Raw genomic sequence first — 19,711 nt, forward strand, 5'->3', positions numbered from 1 at the left:
GGAGTAAGGAGTAGTGAATCAGTGGAGTAAGGAGTTAGTGAGTCAGTGAGTAAGGAGTAGTGAACCAGTGGAGTAAGGAGTAGTGAATGAGTAGAGTAAGGAATAGTGTCTTAGTTTTCTCTGGGGCTTCTGAAGCATCGATGCCGTTTCCCACCTGCTGGTCGCCTTAAAAAGATTGCTGTGCCACATTCAACAGGACATCTTTTTAAATCACCACATTATAAGAGAGCTGGTAACATTCAGAGGCAAATTTTAGTGACTTACATTTTCTAAAAAACTGGAGCTCTGTGTAGTTTTGGGGTAAAATCTGGTACATAAACAGTCCTCATTCTGAGCCTGTGTCCCCCTCTGTGAAACGTGGAGGGTAACGTCAGTCTTACCAAGTTGCGAAGGCCACCAGTGTCTCACACACAGGTGACATTTGTCCAGTGTCAGTCCGCATCCTCCTCTCTTCCCCCCGATACCGTAAGTCTGAAAAGGACCTTCATGCACTGTGTGCCCACAAACCCAGAAAGAGGATGCGCGCCCACACTGACTGTCACTTCTGCACTCTTATTGCAAGTTTTAGGGACCTTTGACCTCACCCAGTTGACTCACCTGTATTGTTAAACAAAACAATTATTCACGACACTGGTTAAAGCGACTGTCGTGATAGTAGAGGGACTGCTGCCATGGGGCTTTACAATAGTGGGCAGAGGCTCAACTCCAAACCCAAAAAGGAAAAAGTGGGAGTTTATAGGCAAGGAACAGGGTGCGGGAGGTCGGCAGGTGGAAAATCAGCAAGAGGAAACCTCAGGTATAGGGGAATTCTGGCTCAACGGACCCAAGTAGGATTCTTGCTGGCCAGGCGATCACATGTTACCCCAGGGGGATGAAGGAGAATGTGGAATTTGGTCACACACGAGGGTGACCAGATATTGGGGGTGGAGGATTCTGGCTAAATGTACTTAACAAGATTTGTGCTAAAATCGGGTGATGCAGAGAAGGGCATGGAAGTAGCAAAGCCGAGGGAAGAGTATTCAGAGGAGCCTAAGTTTGGCCAAGGAGGGCCTCTCCTCATCAGTATTTTCTGTGAGTAACACTGTGAATGTTACAACTCTGTTAGCTGGGCTAGGTCCTTCTTATCAGAAGGCAGAACAGAGTGTTTCCCTTTGCTGACGTGACGGAGGTGCGGGATGGGGCCAGAGGAGGTGGAGAGGGGTCGAAACCACGCTCGGTGAGGAAAGATGCCTCCACGTTTTGCATTTTTACTCCTGGACTCTTCTTGCAGATTTGTAATGCCTGAGGACGAGCAGTGGTTCAATGCACATATTGTTCGTGCAATTGAAGAAAATATCAACTCGGAGGTGATATCGTATATTCATCCTGAGCCATACTTTGTAGATTTTCTCCGTGAGATGCCTGAACCGACTGGTGATGAACCTGAAGACAGTATATTTGAAGTGCCCAAAATCTATGAACTGGTATTTATTTTCACCTTTAAAGAGAATTTTTTGAGGATCACTCGCTTAACTAGAAATTTCTCCCTATATTGGAGCCTTGCCATGGAGTCACTGTAACTTCTACATGAGTTATCAGTTGTGATTCATGTCATCATACACAAAGTGTAAAATATTTCTTCCAATTAAATTTAGCAGCGACCCCATGAAAGTTAGGTACAAGACAAGGATGCTTGATCTTATCACTATTATTTAATACTAGAGGCCTGGTGCACAGATTTTGTGCATGGGTGGGGTCCCTCGGCCTGGCTGGCAATTGGGCTGATCGGGGTGGTCTGTCCCAGTCCCGATTGGGGTCATTCGAGGCCGGCCGGCCTGGGGGAGGGACCGTGGAGGTTGGCTGGCCGGAGGGAGGGACTGCGGGAGGTTGGTCGGCCCAGGGAGGTTGGCTGTGGGAACACACTGACCGCCAGGGGGCAGCTCCTGTGTTGAGTGTTTGGTTGACCAGTCATAACGGTCACTTAGGCTTTTATATATATAGAATTAGTTTGAAAGTTCTAGGCACTGCAACAAAATGGCAAAAAGAAAATAGCTGTAATGATCAGATGGGAAAAACCCCCCAAAATACCATTTACTTGCAGATGATATGATTATCTCTTCATATAAACCAAGAGAATTTAAAATCTCTTTTAAGTGCTAAGAGTTCAGTAAGATGACCAAGTATGATATAAATATAAAACTGAGGAACTATCCTCTATACCAGAGGTTAGCAAATTATAGTCTATGGGCCACCTCCAGCTGACTGCCTGTGTTTTGTTAGATTTGTGAGCTAAGAATGATTTTTACATTCTTAAGTGGGTAGGAGAAAAGGGAAAGAATAATAGCATTGTGTCACGTGAAAATTATACAGACTTGAAGCACCAGGGTTCATAATACAGCGGTTTTTGGGACACAGCCACGCCCACTTGTTTATAAATGTCTGAGAGCTTTCACAGGACAGGAGCGGAGCTCGGAGTAGCCTCCAGAGACCACACGGGCCCCAAAGCCTACAATAGTCACTATCTTTCCCTTTACAGAAAAAGTTTGCCAACTCTTGCTAAAAATCACACGATAGAAAATGTAGCCTAAAAGTATTTTACTCAACAGCAAAAATATGTAAAATACCTAGGAATAAACATGATAAAACTCTACTTGGTTGAATGACCCATCGGGCTTCCTAAATTAATGCATAGGTTTAATGAAGTTTGAAATAAGACTCCAAAGGGATGCGAAGCAATTCTGGAGTGCATGTGGATCAAGAAATAAATGGGGAGGAACAATTTGCAAAGCAAATACGTGAATATTTATTTCAGAACAATTTGACTACATAAAGAATGTGAAGCCTCTGTATATTTTTTTAAAAATGCATAAACAGTATTAAAAAGCAAATAAAAACTCAGAAAAAATATTTGTTACACTCCAACCTTCATTACCGTGGGTAGGAGTGGATGCTGGGGTTTTTGAAGGCAAAAGTCAGGAATAATTTCATATTGGAAAGTTGGGTTTCAGGCCCCTGAAAATGGAAATAATTAAAAGTCAACTAACCCATGACAAATTTTTAGAAATGCAATAGGTTTTAAAAAAGTTGGAATTACTTTGGAGTGTCTTCATAGTTGATACTTTTATAAATTTTGGACCTTACCTATATTTTCCTCTCTTCCCACCCATAGGTGCCATCCTTTGAATTTCTGTCTGAAAAGCTCCAGTTTTACCAGAGACAGTTCAATGAAATCATTAGAGGAACATCTCTTGATCTGGTCTTTTTTAAAGATGCAATGACTCATCTTATTAAGGTTCTAACTGTGGACTAGTTACTGACATAAACAGAGCATGTGAAAGCTTAGTAAATTGCACAGATAAACCTCTTGAGAGAATAAATATATAGTATCAGGTAGCATATAGAAGAGTGGACTCATGCACTGTCTCCGAAAACAAAGGCTTAATTAGAAACCCCTTATTTGAATCCACCCGTATGACAGCAGATGTTTCTCCAGGGCAAATTGATGGGTTTTGTGTTCAGAGCTTTTGACGCACTGAGTCAGTTTTACCTTCCTAGAAAGTGTGCTGGAGAACCTTGTGAAAAAATATTCCCTCCTTAAATCATATTTTGACATAATGGGAATTCTGTTCCTCGTAGAGGAAAAGTTGATGCTTTTAAAATGTCCATCTCATGACAGGCTTACAGATGAGGGGCCGACAGATGGGGAAAGGGAGAAGGAGGGAAATAGGGCTGATGGAAAAGCAGAATCCAACTAGAGGCAGCATCGAGGAGAAGGGTGGTTTGGGCCAAGTCTGGGAGGCTACAGAGAAGAGTAGTTTATTTGTATAATTTGTAGGTCAAAAAGGAGTTTCTCCAGGAGTCAGAACACAGAGTAGAAAGGTGATAAAGAGGAAGCATGTAACTCTGTTTATCATACAGGGTGGGGCAAAAGTAGGTTACAGTTGTGAGTATGTGAAACAGTTTATTCTTGTGTTATTGTTTATTCATTTGGGCATTATTTTCCATTCGAACAACTGTACAGTTGTTGTCTGCAAAGTTGGTGAATTTCTAGATGTCCTAGGGCTGTTTCTCATTCGACAAGTAATTCTCGAATACCCTTGTGGCTAGTTCCTGGGGGCCTGGGACTGTGTTCTAAGGGCAAAACCTATAAGGGATTAACGTATTTTAAAATATAATGATAGAATTAATACATATCAAAGTGTCATTACTGATCTGACATCTAAAGACTTGCACTTAAAAATTATTTTTAGTGGTGATAATGAATTTAGTGATCCATCTAGACTTTCTTCCTCGCGCTGACATTAAGGTAAAAGGCAGCTTTTCAGCAGTGTCTGCCATTGGCCTGCATTAGATCTGAACCACTTGTTCTCACTGAAGAAATCAACCACAAGAAAAGCAACACAAGACTAGACAGATTCTTTCTCTCATTCTGCTTCTACAAATGCCTTTCTGCCCCCATTGCAAGTAGAATTCTGATACTTTTGAAGAATTTTCTTTGGGAGAGATATGATAGAGGTAGTATTCGTGGGAGAGCTAGCTGTCTAGTAAGTCAGGTGTTAGACTGGTGAGTAATAAGCCAGTGAATCTACACTTTGTGCAGATTGGCAAGTGCAGCTCCACCATCCATTCATTTGAAAAGTAAAAAGAAAAAAAAATCCACACAAACACAGAATAGTTTTGAAATAGGACAGGAAAGATCGTTTGGTCTGTTTTTCATGAGGAAAATATAGATGGGCAGGGAAATAGTTTGAGTCAAATAAATCAGCATGAACTTTAATTTTTGACATTCTGAGATAGATCATAAACAGAAAAGGTTTAATATAATCTGGAAGTATATGGTCAAATCTTGGGCCCATTTAGTGCAAGGATAGGAAAATGGTTGAATTCTATTTTCAAATAAATTCTATTTTATTGCAAAACAGATTTCACGAATAATTCGAACATCATGTGGAAATGCACTGCTGGTGGGTGTTGGTGGGTCAGGAAAACAAAGCCTGTCGAGATTGGCCTCTTTCATAGCCGGGTATCAGATATTCCAGATAACGTTAACCAGGTAAGATAACGTAAAACAGACAACATGTTTTTCTATAGTTAATTTCTCTGGGGTATGAAAAGTGGTATCTAACAGTCACCGTGTCAAAACTCTCAGTGGAGCTCAGCTGGTGTGGCCCAGTGTTGAGTGTCCACCTATGAACCAGGAGGTCAGGGTTCGATTCCAAGTCAGGGCACATCCTGGGTTGCGGGCTTGATCCCCAGTGTTTGGCGTGCAGGAGTTAGCCAATTAATGATTCTTTCTCATCATTGATGTTTCTATCTCTCTCCCTCTCCCTTCCCTCTGAAATCAATAAAAATATTTTTTAAAAAACAAACCTCTCAGTGGAGTGGATGGTGCAGAAGCCACGTCGCTTTAAAGAAGTGAAGAAGCAGAGACAAGTTTAGAAACTCCTCGAGAAGCTTAGCTATGAAAGAAACGAGAGGAGAGGGGTCAGGGCCTAGAGAGGGGTGTGTTGTGAATGTGTCCTTGTATCACAAAAACAATACATAACAGTCCGTTTAATTAAAAAACCCTCTCTCCTTCTCCCTCCCTCTCTCTCTAAAAGATCAATAAAAATCATTAAAACACACACACACACACAGACGCACACAAACAAAAACAGCCAAAGTGGCTCTGAGACCTCAATGCCTGGGCCCTTCAGAGACTGGCCTGTCAGCGAGCGTCTGAGAGCAGCACCTGCACGGCCCCTGCAGGAAGGTGTGGCTGGGCTCTGCCCACAGGTGCAGTGGCGTCTCAGCAAAGCGTCTCTTTAATGAATTCCGTCTCGGGATTTATTTTAAAGGAATGTATGTGCTGTTTGATGGAGTTCCTTTTGCTAATGAAAACAGTTGAATTCTATTTTCAAACACCTTCTATTTCATTTCAAAACAGACGTCTCGGATATTTCAAACATCCTGTGGCAATGCACTGCTGGTGGGTGTTGGTGGGTCAGGAAAGCAAAGCCTGTTGAGATTGGCCTCTTGCATAGCCCGGTCACAAAGCCTTTTTACCCTCAGCGGAGGGTAGCTAGCTGATGCTCCCAGCGTAAAAACCAGCTCCTCGTTCATTCGGTGGTCGGCAAACTGCGGCTCGGCAAACCGCGGCTCGCAGGCCACACATGGCTCTTTGGCCCTTTGAGTGTGGCTCTTCCACAAAATACTGGCTCTTCCACAAAATACCGACTTCTGCGCATGGGCCACGAAGTTTCAATCGCACTGTACGTGCGTGCCCGCACTTGGTATTTTGTGGAAGAGCCACACTCAAGGGGCCAAAGAGCCGCATGTGGCTCGCGAGCCACGGTTTGCCGACCACGGATAGGTTCACTCAAGCTACATCATCTCTAATGCCCACAGCAACCTTTACAAATAGGTGTTCCCTTCGTTTTTCAGATGAGGAAACGGGTCTGAGGAATGTGAAGGAACGTTCCTAAAGCTGCAGAAAGGGGATTTGAACCCAGGCCCTTCTGGTTCCGAGGTCCATAGTCTCCCCAGTACACCCCGTGGCTTCCATGAAACCCCCTGTTCCTTGCACTGCAAAACCTCCTTCAAGTGGGGTTTCTTCATGGTCTTTGTCCTCCGCTTACTCATGAAGATTCACACGCACACTCGAGAAAGTGTCTGCTTCATTTTTACACTCACACCAGCTCGGCAGCACACACGTTCAGTAGGAAACAGAAAAACAGAGACCAAGGTCTTCTTTTCGTAATCCGTAACCACACAATGATGGCATTTCTGTTATTTATACCACACTGCACAATGCATCTTTTCTGTAGGCTTTCTCTGCATCTAGCCACTCAGAGAGATGCACAAATTACCACTATATATCACTAATCACTGATTTTATTTATAATTTGTGTTTACTTTTTTATCAGTCCAAACTCATCCAAGTTTCAAATTTGTTTTAGATGCTATACATATTCGCCCTTTGGGCAAAATCTGTGGCTGAGGACTGTCCGATTGCAGGGAATGAAAGTTCATTTCCCTGTCCCAGTTATTCTTCGTGAGCCACTGATGGTCAGTTCCCCAGTCCTCACTTCTCAGGTTAAATAGAACATGTGTTTGGAACCGTAACATACAGCTGTTTTATGCTAATCTCTGGTTTTAAGAATATATATTTTTATTTATTTTTAGAGAGAGAGGAAGGAAGAGGGAGATAGAAACTTCAATGAAAGAGAATCATTGATCAGCTGCCTCCTGTACGCCCCCTACTGGGATCCAGCCCGCAACCAGGCATGTGCCCTGACCGGGAATTTAACTGTGACCTCCTGGTTCATAGGTTGACCCTCAACCGCTGACCCATGGCGGCCAGGCTAATCTCTGTGTTTTTACAGACATTGTTACTTAATATCTCTTGCAGCAGGTGCAGATTTATGCTCTAATCATCATGGGCTTTATTGAATTTTGAGATAAATTAAGACTATATATATGTTGTAATTTAAAATTTTTTTTTTTTACCACTTCTGTTTTTAGGTCTTATAATGTGACTAACCTAACAGAAGACTTAAAAGTTTTGTACAAAGTTGCGGGGGCTGAAGGAAAAGGCATCACCTTCATCTTTACTGACAATGAAATAAAAGATGAGGCTTTTCTAGAATATCTTAACAACCTGCTATCTTCAGGGGAGGTAGGTCTCAAAAGTGGAGAAAAAAAACCCTCATGTTTTTTTAAATGTACATTCTATTTGAGTAGAAACAGCAGTGACCCTTCAACAACCTTTAGCAAGTGAGGCCAATGGTTACACACGTTTCACTTCAGAAGTGATTAACACATGAGATTTGGCCAGTTTTTTGAAGTTCCTGTGAAATTAATGCTGCCTGTCTCCAGCTTGTTTTGTACGCTTTGTTCCATTTTAAATACGATTGCTTATTTGTCTCTTTAGTCTCCAATTTGATCCTATGATTTATTTCAGGAGTAGCAAAGTACCTATCTATCCACCCCCCCACCCACCCCCCTCCCTAACGGGACTAGAGAAGGGTTGGGAGGGTTCCGTGAGCTGTAAGTAGATGTCAGAGTTACCACTTCTGACCCCACTGTATCAGCGCCGTCACGACCCCTCCCACGCGTGGTACTTCATTAGAAGGACTTAGGCGTAACATTTATGAAAGCAACACAGTAGGGAGTCACGGCCAGATGAGCAAAGACAAAGACACATTGGGTGGATCTGGAGAAATCCACGTGCAGGCTGCCTCTGTTCCCGCCAGAGGGCCATTGGGGGGTGCTGCTCCCGCAGCAGCGAAGAGCCACCCACATGCACTGCCCTTCAGGGAGCCTGCCTGGGGCTCAGAGGCCAATGCCGTCACTGGCGCTGGCCATGTGGTCACTCCCTACCCAGCCACGGCTGCCCAAATCGCAGACTCCCAGGAGGAACGCAGATGTTCACCATCTCTCCCAGTGTTTGCATAAACAGTCTGGGCGCAGTGGAACAACCTATCAGTGAGCAATGGGGGAGACATTCCAAAGCCAGGGTCCCAGATACCAGCCCTGCGCGCACACCCTTCCTAACGTCAGGCCGCGGTGTTCACGCTTCCCAGCCCTCTGGTGTTGGTGGATGCTTGTTGGCCATGAGCTAGCTAACCAGCGTGGGGCCAGAACTGAGCCTGACAGTGACTCAGAGGACAGAGGGCAGCACTGGACGTGTTAAAGGAATGATCACCATGGCGGAGAGACCGCGTTTTAGTGATAGCTATTTCGACAAGGGGAAAGAAACATAATTTGCTCCTGGTTAAACAGCCCAGTCTGCTCAATAAATGGTTGCAATCTTGATAATCTCTGGCAAACCAGCAGTTTAACTGTGGAGATGCAGAAAGAAAATAGGAAGAAAAGACGACATGAAGGGGGAGAGGGGAGGGGAAGAGGACCAGACTCTGGCAGTGAACTGGCTGTGGGAACTCTGAAAGCACAGAACACTGTCTGTCCATTCCTCGAAGATCTCCAACTTGTTTGCACGGGATGAGATAGACGAGATCACCCAGGGTCTGATCGCGGTGATGAAAAGGGAGCTGCCCCGCCACCCTCCCACCTTCGACAACCTGTACGAGTACTTCATCTCGAGGTCCAGGAGGAACTTGCATGTGGTGCTCTGCTTCTCTCCAGTGAGTGCTTATTCTACCATGTCCGTGTGGGAGGAGCTACTGATCTAAATGTAGTCAGGTAGTTTGTCTACCTTCTCTGATGAGATGATTGGCTCAGAATCTAACAGAGGACTAGAGAAGGGTTGGGAGGGTTCCGTGAGCTCTAAGTAGATGTCAGAGTTACCACTACTGACACCCCACAGGCTGAGAACCACTGAATTAAGGTATTACATATGTGTCCTTATCCCCCCTTTGCCCCCCACCCCACCCCACTCCCGTTCATGCCCTCACCGCCCTGGTTGGACACTTTATCTATTAATGCAGCCCAAGAGTTTTAAAAAATTGTGATGTCACACCGTTGACTCAGCATGCACACACAACTCTCTCTAGCCAAGTTATAATCCGCTTGTGTCTCTAATGCTTCCTGACTTTGCTGTGATAGGTTGGCGAGAAGTTCCGCGCCCGGTCTTTGAAATTTCCTGGCTTGATATCAGGTTGCACTATGGACTGGTTCAGTCGCTGGCCCAGGGAGGCGCTGGTCGCCGTGGCCTCCTACTTCCTTTCAGGCTATAATATCGTCTGCTCTGCTGACACCAAAAGACAAGTTGTGGAAACGATGGGCCTCTTCCATGACATGGTTTCAGAGAACTGTGAAAGTTATTTCCAAAGGTAGGTGACGTGGCATACGCACGAGAGCTGCAGGACCACTAAGTTCCCTCCTAGGAGGAATCGCCTGGAACATCCAGGAAAGGGCTCGTGCGGACTGAGCTCAGGGTCCCAGCAGCACTTACATTTTTTCTTGCTTTGATTTTCCAGTGGTTATGGATTGAAAGGGTAGTAAAAAAACGAGATTTAAAAATTAACTAGTGTCCATATTTAAGTACCTCCTTCCTTCTAGGCCTCAAAGTAACACATGCTTAATGAATCACTTTATTTTGTGTACTTAATTTTTTTCCCCCAAAATGACTTAACTATTCATCACAAACCATTTAAAATTAGTTTCTTGTTCAAGTGCATTATTTATTGTGATTAAAGAAGTGCGCTGTTTTAAAGCTTCATCGCTGCCTTCTGTTACAAGAACACTTAGGTTTTGTATTTGCATCACTTAGTCTGATCAAGTGATGCCTGTTTCATCATGTTTTTAGGCCAAATAATTGTGAAACAAAATTGTAATTGACTGTAGGAGAAGCGACTCATATGTGAAAGCTGGTGTCAACAGTTTAGAAGTTCACCTCCCCTCCCCCCAGCATGATCGTCTCTGTGTTCCACTGACAGATGTGAATGTCGCTGGGCCGGCCTGCATTTCTGGAGCAGTGGGCTTCTCCCTCAGGGTTAGCGGGTGGGCCACAGGGGTGCTGGACCCGCCAGAAAGACCATGTCTGTTCTTCTGCAGAGGGACCCTCTGGGTTCCATCTCACTGATTTTCCAGGGGGTCCCTATCTCGCAAAGGGTATGAGAAACCCTACCTAGACCACCCCTCCTGAACTGTTAGTTGTAGATGATCTTCTGGTGAGTTCATGCGCACTCATTTTTACTGTGAGGACGATTTTCTTTCTACCTCATTTGAACTCCTCCTGCTACTGTTACCTGTAGAGAGACATCCTCACCTTCATAGAGCTACAGAAACCCATGTCTATTTTTGAAAAACTTGGTGTATTTTTCATATCCTCTCCGGCGGTAGAAGTTTATTCTGAATGTAATATTTTCATAACACTTTAATGATAGTCATCTATATGCCAAGTTCTTGAAATATTTTTAATGTTAAAAATCTTCTGAAAGCCAAAAGTACAAAATTAATCTAAAAGGTAAAATGATTTTATGTATGTGTGGAGTTCTCTGACTTGAGTTTCTGCCGTATAAAATTATTATTTTTATTTATTTCTATTGTTAAATATAATCACTATGCTAAGCCCATAAGGAGGTGAGTGTTGAATCAAGCGTGGCTGCTTTGATTTTAAGGGCAGCCCAAGGAGTGCAGGGAGCAGCTGGGGGGCCCCCGGAGGCGACCACCAGCTGCTGCCTGGCTGTGAAGAGGTGTGTAGCCAATATCAGTCGAGAAGAAGACACTTCAACCACCTCACTTATCCCTGATATCTGCACAGAATCTTAAAGTTTGCAAAGCGCATTTGCTATTTATATATTTTTTTTATCTTCACAAAATTCTGGCAGGTGTAGAGCAGTGATTTTTTTTCCCCCAGACGAGGAAACAACCCCAAAAAAGTCAAGATAGATATTTAACGATCTCACCATCTCATCTCCAGGGAAACCACTCACAATCCCTGCCTCCCTACCAGTGACTCACTCTTGTGGGAAGAGCAGGGGCTCCGACCTGTGTGGCAGGCCACGGGACGCAGCGACGAAGCTCACTCTGTTTCCCTTTCAGGTACCGCCGGAGAGCGCACGTGACTCCCAAATCTTACCTCTCGTTTATAAACGGTTATAAAAACATTTACACGGAAAAGGTGAAATTTATCAATGAGCAGGCTGAACGGATGAACATTGGTAAGCAGCATGGGATTTGTACGGGCTTGTTTGATAGGGACCCCAATATCGTGTTTGGTGGCTGCTGTTGTGATTGAAAAGGAAGGACGGACTTTATTGTTAGTAACGGAGTATTTGAGGAAAGGCGCTTCAGGCTGCTTTGACCTGTCCAGAAACTCTGGGCGGAAGAAAGTCCAAGCAGGTGGCCTGTTTTTCTCTAGACCATTTCTCTCCGCCCCCCCCCCCCTTCAACTCTGGGACCACTGGTTGGGCAGCGAGTGACCACGGTCATTTGGGGAATAGCCAGCTCTTGGGAACTGACCACAATTTCAATTTCTGGTTTCATTGCAATGTCCCTCAATTTGTATAAACTTTGTGAAGTTAATGCTTCTCAAATTTCTAACAAAGGAAAAGGCAAAACACAAATAAACAAAAACAAAAAGAGAGAGTTTACTTGAGTGATGGTTTTCTGAGTGTTCAGTATATATAAGTAGAAAAAATAGAAATCGGAATCAATTATAGGTCCAGAAAGCATCTGACCCACACACTCCAAAATACGTTAGTGCTGTCCTTTTATTTCTCCTACACGAAACCGGGTCAGGGAGCGTAACTGAGCTCAAGGGCGGGAAGTTAAGGGGTGCTGGGAGCAGCGGGAGAAAGCTCCTCGCTGTCCTCTCGCTCACCTTCCCGCAGCGGCTCTGCGTGATGCTCAGGACCAGCTCTGTGCTGACCCCATGCGCTGGCTCACTGGAGCCGGGGTTAGTTAGGAATTGTCTGATCTGGTTGTTAAACACAGCCTTTATTAAAATTAAATTACATAAACTTACAATTAAATAAAGTATATTAAAAGCGAAGGCAAAAGCTACTCAAAACATATCACTTCTGAGTTGTTTTTACTCTGTTTTGCTATTATTATTGTTCTTGAGGTTATGTCCATTCTACCTTCCTGGTAGAAATATCTGTGTGCCACTGAGAATCTCTCGGTAGCTTGAAAATCAGCCACGTGGGAGTATTTACACCATGGATACCGGAAACATACAAATGAGTTCTTCCCCTCCCCCGTCAAGAGACCAGATGCTAAACATTCACTAAACACCTCTGCGTAGAACCCAGTTGGGATGTGAGAAAGCTGGTTGGTTGCTGTCCTCTCCAGTGTGTTGGAAGCCACAGAGCCAGGTGCACGGGTTTTAGCGGTTATTTTTGTTTTTATAGTGAAGAGGACAACAAAAATGTTACTAAATTATGCGTCTCATTTGCCATCTCAGAGGCAATAGGATTCAAAGGCAACAAATGACAGCCACAAATTGCTTGCAAAGCCCAGGGGAGCGTAGGTTTGTCAAGCACGTTTCTCAAGCAAGTCCAATGGCTGACGTTCTCGGTGCGGCCCTGTGACTTCCCTTCAGTGTGGCCAGATGATGTTCTCCCACCAGAGCGATTTTCTTCACCCCCTGCTGAAGCTCTCAGAAATATGGTCAGGGTTGTTGCTCCTAAGATGGGTGCATTTTTAAAGCATCTGTCCATAATTAATTACCTGTGTTTGTTATAGTACTTATATGGTGCCTTATGAGTAGTAAATGTTGAATAAATATTTGATGGAGGGGGATTCATAGACTCAGCGAGCATGTACATATGTGTGTTTGTAAAGGTCTTGACAAGCTCATGGAGGCAAGCGAATCGGTTGCGAAGCTCTCGCAGGACCTCGCAGTGAAGGAGAAGGAATTGGAAGTGGCGTCTGTGAAAGCAGATGAGGTGAGTTTGCATTTGTTTTATCCCGAGCGGTGAGGAACATTTTTCCAAACTAGAGAAAAAGCATTTAGAAGCTTACAGGGTATAGACTTAGACTATTTCTGGTAAGATAATGTTCCCAACGACCATTAGACATTTTGTTTAACTCATACCAAGGCATACCTAAGCTAGTCTAGCCCACCAGGTCTAAGGCTGTTCTTTCTTCTCTGGCTCTGTCTCTCTTGTTCTCCCTCATCTGTTTATGACATTTCTGCTTGACTGCACACTCTAGGTTTCTAGGATGCCCCAAGTCTCATCTGAAGCTCGTGTCAAGCAGGGGAAAAATAAGAGGAGGAGCTGGTGAAGTTAAAAAAAAAGGATACTCCTCCCAGGGGGTAGGGACATGGTGCTGCTCCTTTATCTACCGCCCCCCACCCCCCCAGGCTGTGTCCACTTCCACTCCCTCAGGGCCAGGTAGGAATTGATACTTAAATCTTGACCTTTATCCAGTTGCTGAAAGGAGAGCGTCAAGAGAGGCCCTTAGCAAAGTTCTGGAATATGGTAGGCACTTAGCAAAATATGAGCTATTTTGATTGTTATTTACATGAAGCTTAATATGATTTCTGATCTTACTCCATTACACTTACTTATATTGTTTTAATTTTTAGAAATTACATACAGTAGAAATACCATTTTTCTGAAAGGTTAAATATCTATCTATCTATCTATCTATCTATCTATCTATAAGCCTAAACGACTGTTATGATAGAATGACCGGAACAACCTGAACAACCACAACTGTTGGCTATGACATCCACTGACCACCAGGGGATAGATGCTCAATGCAGGAGCTGCCCCTGGTGGTCAGTGCGCTCCCACAGTGGGAACGCAACTCAGCTAGAAGCTGGGCTCACAGCTGGTGAGCACAGCAGGGGTGGCAGGAGCCTCTCCCACCTCTGCAGCAGTGCTAAGGAGCAGCGAGACCATGGTGAGAGCACCGAGCACAGAGCCGGGCGGTGCCCGGCCTGGTTCGGGCTCCTCCCCGGCTTCCTGCCACTTCACTCACTGCTACAACCTCGGGGATGTCTGACTGCCGGTTTAGGCCCGATCCCCGCAGGCCAGGCTGAGGGACCCCTTCCCTCCCACCCCCCTGCACAAATCTGTGCACAGGGCCTCTAGTTTATTTATATATTCTAAGCCTGAAGAAAGCTTAGGAAATAACAGACTGCAAGGACTGCTTAAGGTGTACTTTAATACATCTTAAAATATAGAGGACTCAGCCCTGGCCCAGTGGCTCAGTTGGTTGGAGTGTCGTTCCATGCACCAAACGGGTTGCAGGTTTAATTCCCAGTCAGGGCACATACCTAGGTTGTGGGTTCGATCCCTGGTCGGAGTGCATAAGAAAGACAATGGATCCATATTTCTCTCTCACATTAATTTCTCTCTCTCCCGTCCTCTCTCTCTAAAAACCAATAAAAGCATCTTTAGGTGAGGACTAAAATAAGCATATATATCTTAGATGGGGAATAAACTTGCTCTTATTCATGTTTTACATTTTAGTGGATGAATATTCTCTCAGTACTCAAATCTGTAAATGCTGCTCTGAGGTTTCTGTTTGTTCTCGTGTGTTTCCTCAATTTAACAGGTGTTAGCAGAAGTCACAGTAAGTGCTCAGGCTTCAGCCAAGGTGAAAAACGAGGTGCAGGAGGTGAAAGACAAAGCCCAAAAAATTGTGGATGAAATTGACAGTGAAAAAGTAAAAGCTGAGAGCAAACTCGAGGCCGCGAAGCCTGCCCTGGAGGAGGCAGAAGCAGCCCTGAATGTGAGTAGCGCGTTGCTGTCCCTCCCCCCACACACAAGTCCTTGTAGCACTGCGTTCCACGGCATGAAATAACTAGAAGTTTTGTGATCACGAAACTGAGTCTGGAAACAAACCTTTCCACGGATCAAGTTTTCCAAGTTCTAATTTTTTTTAAGTCTTTACATCCTGTAACTTACTCTTTGCATCCTGTAAACTGACTTTCCATGAGAACTGGGAACCGTACTGGCGATTAATGCCTAAGCCAGTGATGGTGAACCTTTTGAGCTTGGCGTGTCAGCATTTTGAAAAACCCTAACTTAACTCTGGTGCCGTGTCACATATAGAAATTTTTTGATATTTGCAACCATAGTAAAACAAAGACTTATATTTTTGATATTTATTTTATATATTTAAATGCCATTTAACAAAGAAAAATCAACCAAAAAAATGAGTTCGCGTGTCATAGGTTCACCATCACTGGCCTAAGCCATGCACAAGGAATTCAGATCACTTAGAACCCTGTTCAGATTGTCATGAGCCCCTTTGAAATCCCCATGTGGTTCCCGTTGCTCTCAGGATAAGTCCCCAGCCAGGCGTCCAGGGCTCTGAGGGCACAGCTTCGGAGGCCACCACTTCTTAAGTAAATTGACTTACCTTCCGTGAGTCTCCATGGGGATTGTAATTCCTCACTGATCCTTGGAGGATCAGTGTAAACGTTAATGGTCATGAGTGCCGTTTGCTGGGCACGTGGAAAATACTCGATGAATATTAGTGCTGCTGCTGCTGCGGCTAAGCTGGCTTCTATCTACTCCTTGAACTCTCGTTGTCTGTCCCCACACAACATGACCAGACACACAGAAAAAGCTCTAGGCCTTTGGAAAATCATGGTGTTTAAATGAGTCTCTCCCTCTGCCAGGAATGCTTCACCTAACCTTCAAGACCAGGCTCAGACCTCACCACGTCCAGAAAATGTTGGTCTCCCTGCTCTCCTTTATTTGTCCATCACCCCTGAGCTTCTGTTGTGACATATAATCCTAGTTTAGGGTAACTGTGTTTTCTCTCTCTGTCTTGGAAAAATATGAGGACAGGGCTATTTTTGTTTGTTTGTTTTCTATGGGAGAATGGCTGTAGTTGTTATATGAATGAATAGATTTATGATAATCGTTTAATAAAATTGTGACAGTGACCAGGGCACATTCTTCATCCCCACTCCCTTTATGGATTCCATGATGAGAGAGAGAGAGAGAGAGAGAGAGAGAGAGAGAGAGAGAGAGAGAGAGATCACTGAATCAAATGGGTCTTAGGAGATTTTCTTGATTTATGGGATGTCCCAATCCTTCTTGCTTTGAATGTCTGGTAATGACTTATTCGAAACCCAGCTCACATACAGAAATTGTCAAAAAACATTTTTAGGAGGCAGGTGTTATAATAACTTCTCTTGTCTCCTTTGAATTCCTCCCCCTTCCATGGGTAGGGCAGCCCTCAAAGTGCAGGCCAGAGGTGAGGCTTCTGCTACTCTGGCCTTGCTCCTCTTTGTTATCCACACATAAGATAGTCTCTGTAGGGGGGGGAGGTGGTTGCTTGGAGGGCAATGAATGGTAGTGATATTCCAAGGAACTAGTTGAGGGCAATAGAGGGGAAAAAAACAACACTAAAATAAACAAATCCTAGAACCACAGTGAAAGAACTATTAGGAAAAAATCTTGGAATGCAAATGGTTAAGGCGATAATGTCAGGGTTTGGGGAGAAAATGCATTTTAAAGTTCTCTGCTTTTGTTATTTAAAAGTATTAGATTGCCACATGACTATGAACACTGCTCAACAACAACAGAAATATTGATTCCTCACCCCCAATACAGACTATCAAACCAAACGATATTGCCACGGTCCGGAAACTTGCAAAGCCCCCGCATCTTATTATGAGAATCATGGACTGCGTCCTGTTACTCTTTCAAAAGAAAATTGATCCTGTTACTATGGATCCAGAAAAACCTTGCTGCAAGCCGTCATGGGGAGAGTCGCTGAAAGTAAGTGAAATCTATTTTATAGGCCCCGTGCGGCGCTCGGGTGTCCTCAGCCTGGGCACTCGATACAGGCCACACAGGCTGGCCGGTGAAAGTCGACCGCTGTGTATCGAGCAGTGTCTCTTACTCTGCATCTCCCAGAATGTAAGCAGGGAAAGAGGTTTAGGCTGAACGCTTGCTTTCTGCACAGTCTGTCCAGAACCAGTGGCCAGTATTGGCAGACCCGATGTCAACCTATTTAAATGCACTCCCTGGACAGGAAGCTGGGGGTGTTACAGGTGACTGGAGAAAAACCAAGCCATGCTTAGAGAAAGGGAGTGACATTTTAATGATAAATTCTGCGCAGGCCCAGGGAAAAATGTGTCTTTCAAATTCTGGGCCCCCCAACATGGAGGAAACTCTCTCTATTTATACTTTTTCCAGTCCTTTGTCTCCCAAACTTGGAAGGAGACTTCCGGGCCTTCTGAGAAAGAAGGCCTGCGTGCTGAGAAAGGGCCATGCGACCATATCCCAAGGCCTGGCCTGGCGCCAGCACAGACAACTCTGTCTGGGGCGTAGTTTACGGCCTCTCTGGAATGGGAGTCGTCTTATTTTCCTTATTATTTTAAGCAAGCAAGTGTTTACAGAAGCCAAAATAGCAGGGTGAACATTTCAAACAGCAGTTTTTATCTAAGATGGATGCTTCAGGGGAACTTTGATCTTTAGAAATGAGAGGACAGTTTGCAGTTCACAGATTTAGGCTGGCCCCTGTCCTAGTCTTGGTTTGTATGGTGCAGCCAATCCGCTGTTACTCTGGAGCAGCCTGGCTGGGGAGCGGGCAGGTACCTCCTTGCAGACCTGCGGTGCTGGTGTTTTGCAGCTGATGAGCGCCACGGGGTTCCTGTGGAGCCTGCAGCAGTTCCCCAAGGACACCATCAACGAAGAGACGGTGGAGTTGCTGCAGCCGTATTTTAATATGGATGATTACACTTTTGAAAGTGCCAAAAAAGTCTGTGGGAATGTGGCCGGTCTGCTGTCCTGGACACTCGCTATGGCAATATTTTATGGCATCAACAGGGAGGTGCTGCCCCTGAAGGTACGTTTCCTTCCTTCTCCCAGTAACTCGGTGCTCAGTGACACCAGGCCTTCGTGTTACTGCTGTTAACAGGCAAGGCATCATTCTGACGAGTCAAGGTAGATGTCCCGGTGGCCAACGTTTTCCTCTTTTTCTGTTTGCCCGCTCACCGTCTCACCGTCTCGCGCCGTTTTTACATCTGTTACATGTTTTAGGCATCTCAGGCAAGACACTGGAACCAGCTTGTTAACTTGGACAGGGAAGGAGTTTACTGGGAATAATAACCAAGCTGTCATGCTAGCAGAAGAGCACTTGCCATTTCTTTGAAGTTTGGGGATAAGGTTTGGAGACTGATTTTGGTTGCTATATTCCAAACAAAATTTATAAAAATTTGTATCTCCGCCTAGAAATGTTTTACATTTCAAAGACAGAAAGGGACACTCTTATGCATCTAAGACACAATAAAACAAAATTTAAAAGAATGATTACAAAAGAAGAGAATTCAGGGTGCCGCAGACTTCCCACCAGCCTAACACTAGGACAGAATGAAAAACTCACGTAGAGTAGTGAGGAGGACATTGCCCTGCTCCGAGGATTCAGTATCTGGCCAAGCTGCCCTCCGTGTCTGAGGAAACAAAAAGACCTTCTCAAGGATGTAATTTAAGTATTGAGGGTAAATAGCACACACACACGCACACACACACACACACACACACACACATCTATGCTGGGCCAGGCTGTCCTTCATATCTGAGGGAACAGAAGGACTTTCTCAGGAGTGCAAAGGAGACATAAAATAATTCACCCAGACAAACACAGCCCCGCTGCCCACCCCAGCCCCGTGCAGGTGAAAGAGTTGAAAGTGGTTGCTCTGTGGAATAGGAACTGGTGAGGAGGTGGGCAGGTTGCTGGTTTTCATAGTAAGCTTTATAGAAGGGATTGCCTCTTTAAACTCTATGCTTCATGACAAATAGAAAATAAATGAAAAATAAAGTTTTAACAAAGGGAAATGATGCGACTATAGAACAAACACACCCAAACAAAAAGGTACCAAGAGAGAAATGTTACATAAATTTCAGAATTCAAGAAAAAAAAAGACTTAAAAGAGCTGTTATTTTTTAGTGATCAAAATTTTTATTCCTAACAATTAAGTCTACAGTGAGACTTAATTGTAATAATCTAATCTAATAAAAGAGAAACATGCAAATTGACCGCACCTCCACTACACCCCCAAGCCATGCCCACTGGCCAATCAGAGCGACTATATGCACATTAACCCAACCAAGATGGTGGCTGGCAGCCATGGAGCTGGAGCAAGCAGGAGGCTTGGTTGCCCTGGCAATGGAGGAAGCCAAGCTTCCCATCTGCCTTGGTCAGCTGTGGCCTCCGCTCAAGGCAACAAAGTTTCAATTATAGAAGATAAATAAATCTCAGATACCTCTTCCAGCCAGCCTCTACTGGGAGCTTGGGTGGCTGGGGCCGTGGCCAGCCTGCAAACAGCCATCAGCCCCTCACCCAAGCTGCCAGGCCCCAGCGGGACCCC

The 19,711-nt window shown here is 44.6% G+C and overlaps 1 protein-coding gene across 1 annotated transcript in view; it reads left to right on the forward strand.

The window, feature by feature from the left end:
* Window positions 1–1,175: 1,175 nt before the first annotated feature.
* Window positions 1,176–19,711, forward strand: part of LOC102430899 (dynein heavy chain 8, axonemal) — a 99,894-nt gene continuing 81,358 nt past the window's right edge. Inside the window, exons 1-12 of the mRNA XM_006104123.3 lie at window positions 1,176–1,216; window positions 1,271–1,463; window positions 3,149–3,271; window positions 4,902–5,032; window positions 7,483–7,636; window positions 8,940–9,104; window positions 9,526–9,752; window positions 11,467–11,585; window positions 13,210–13,313; window positions 14,935–15,111; window positions 16,950–17,117; window positions 17,974–18,189. Of these exons, the coding sequence (XP_006104185.1) occupies window positions 1,176–1,216; window positions 1,271–1,463; window positions 3,149–3,271; window positions 4,902–5,032; window positions 7,483–7,636; window positions 8,940–9,104; window positions 9,526–9,752; window positions 11,467–11,585; window positions 13,210–13,313; window positions 14,935–15,111; window positions 16,950–17,117; window positions 17,974–18,189 (1,818 nt within the window). The remainder of the gene's footprint in view (window positions 1,217–1,270; window positions 1,464–3,148; window positions 3,272–4,901; window positions 5,033–7,482; window positions 7,637–8,939; window positions 9,105–9,525; window positions 9,753–11,466; window positions 11,586–13,209; window positions 13,314–14,934; window positions 15,112–16,949; window positions 17,118–17,973; window positions 18,190–19,711) is intronic.

The sequence above is a fragment of the Myotis lucifugus genome, unplaced genomic scaffold (genome assembly GCF_000147115.1).
Source record: "Myotis lucifugus unplaced genomic scaffold, Myoluc2.0 scaffold_545, whole genome shotgun sequence".
NCBI lineage: Eukaryota > Metazoa > Chordata > Mammalia > Chiroptera > Vespertilionidae > Myotis > Myotis lucifugus.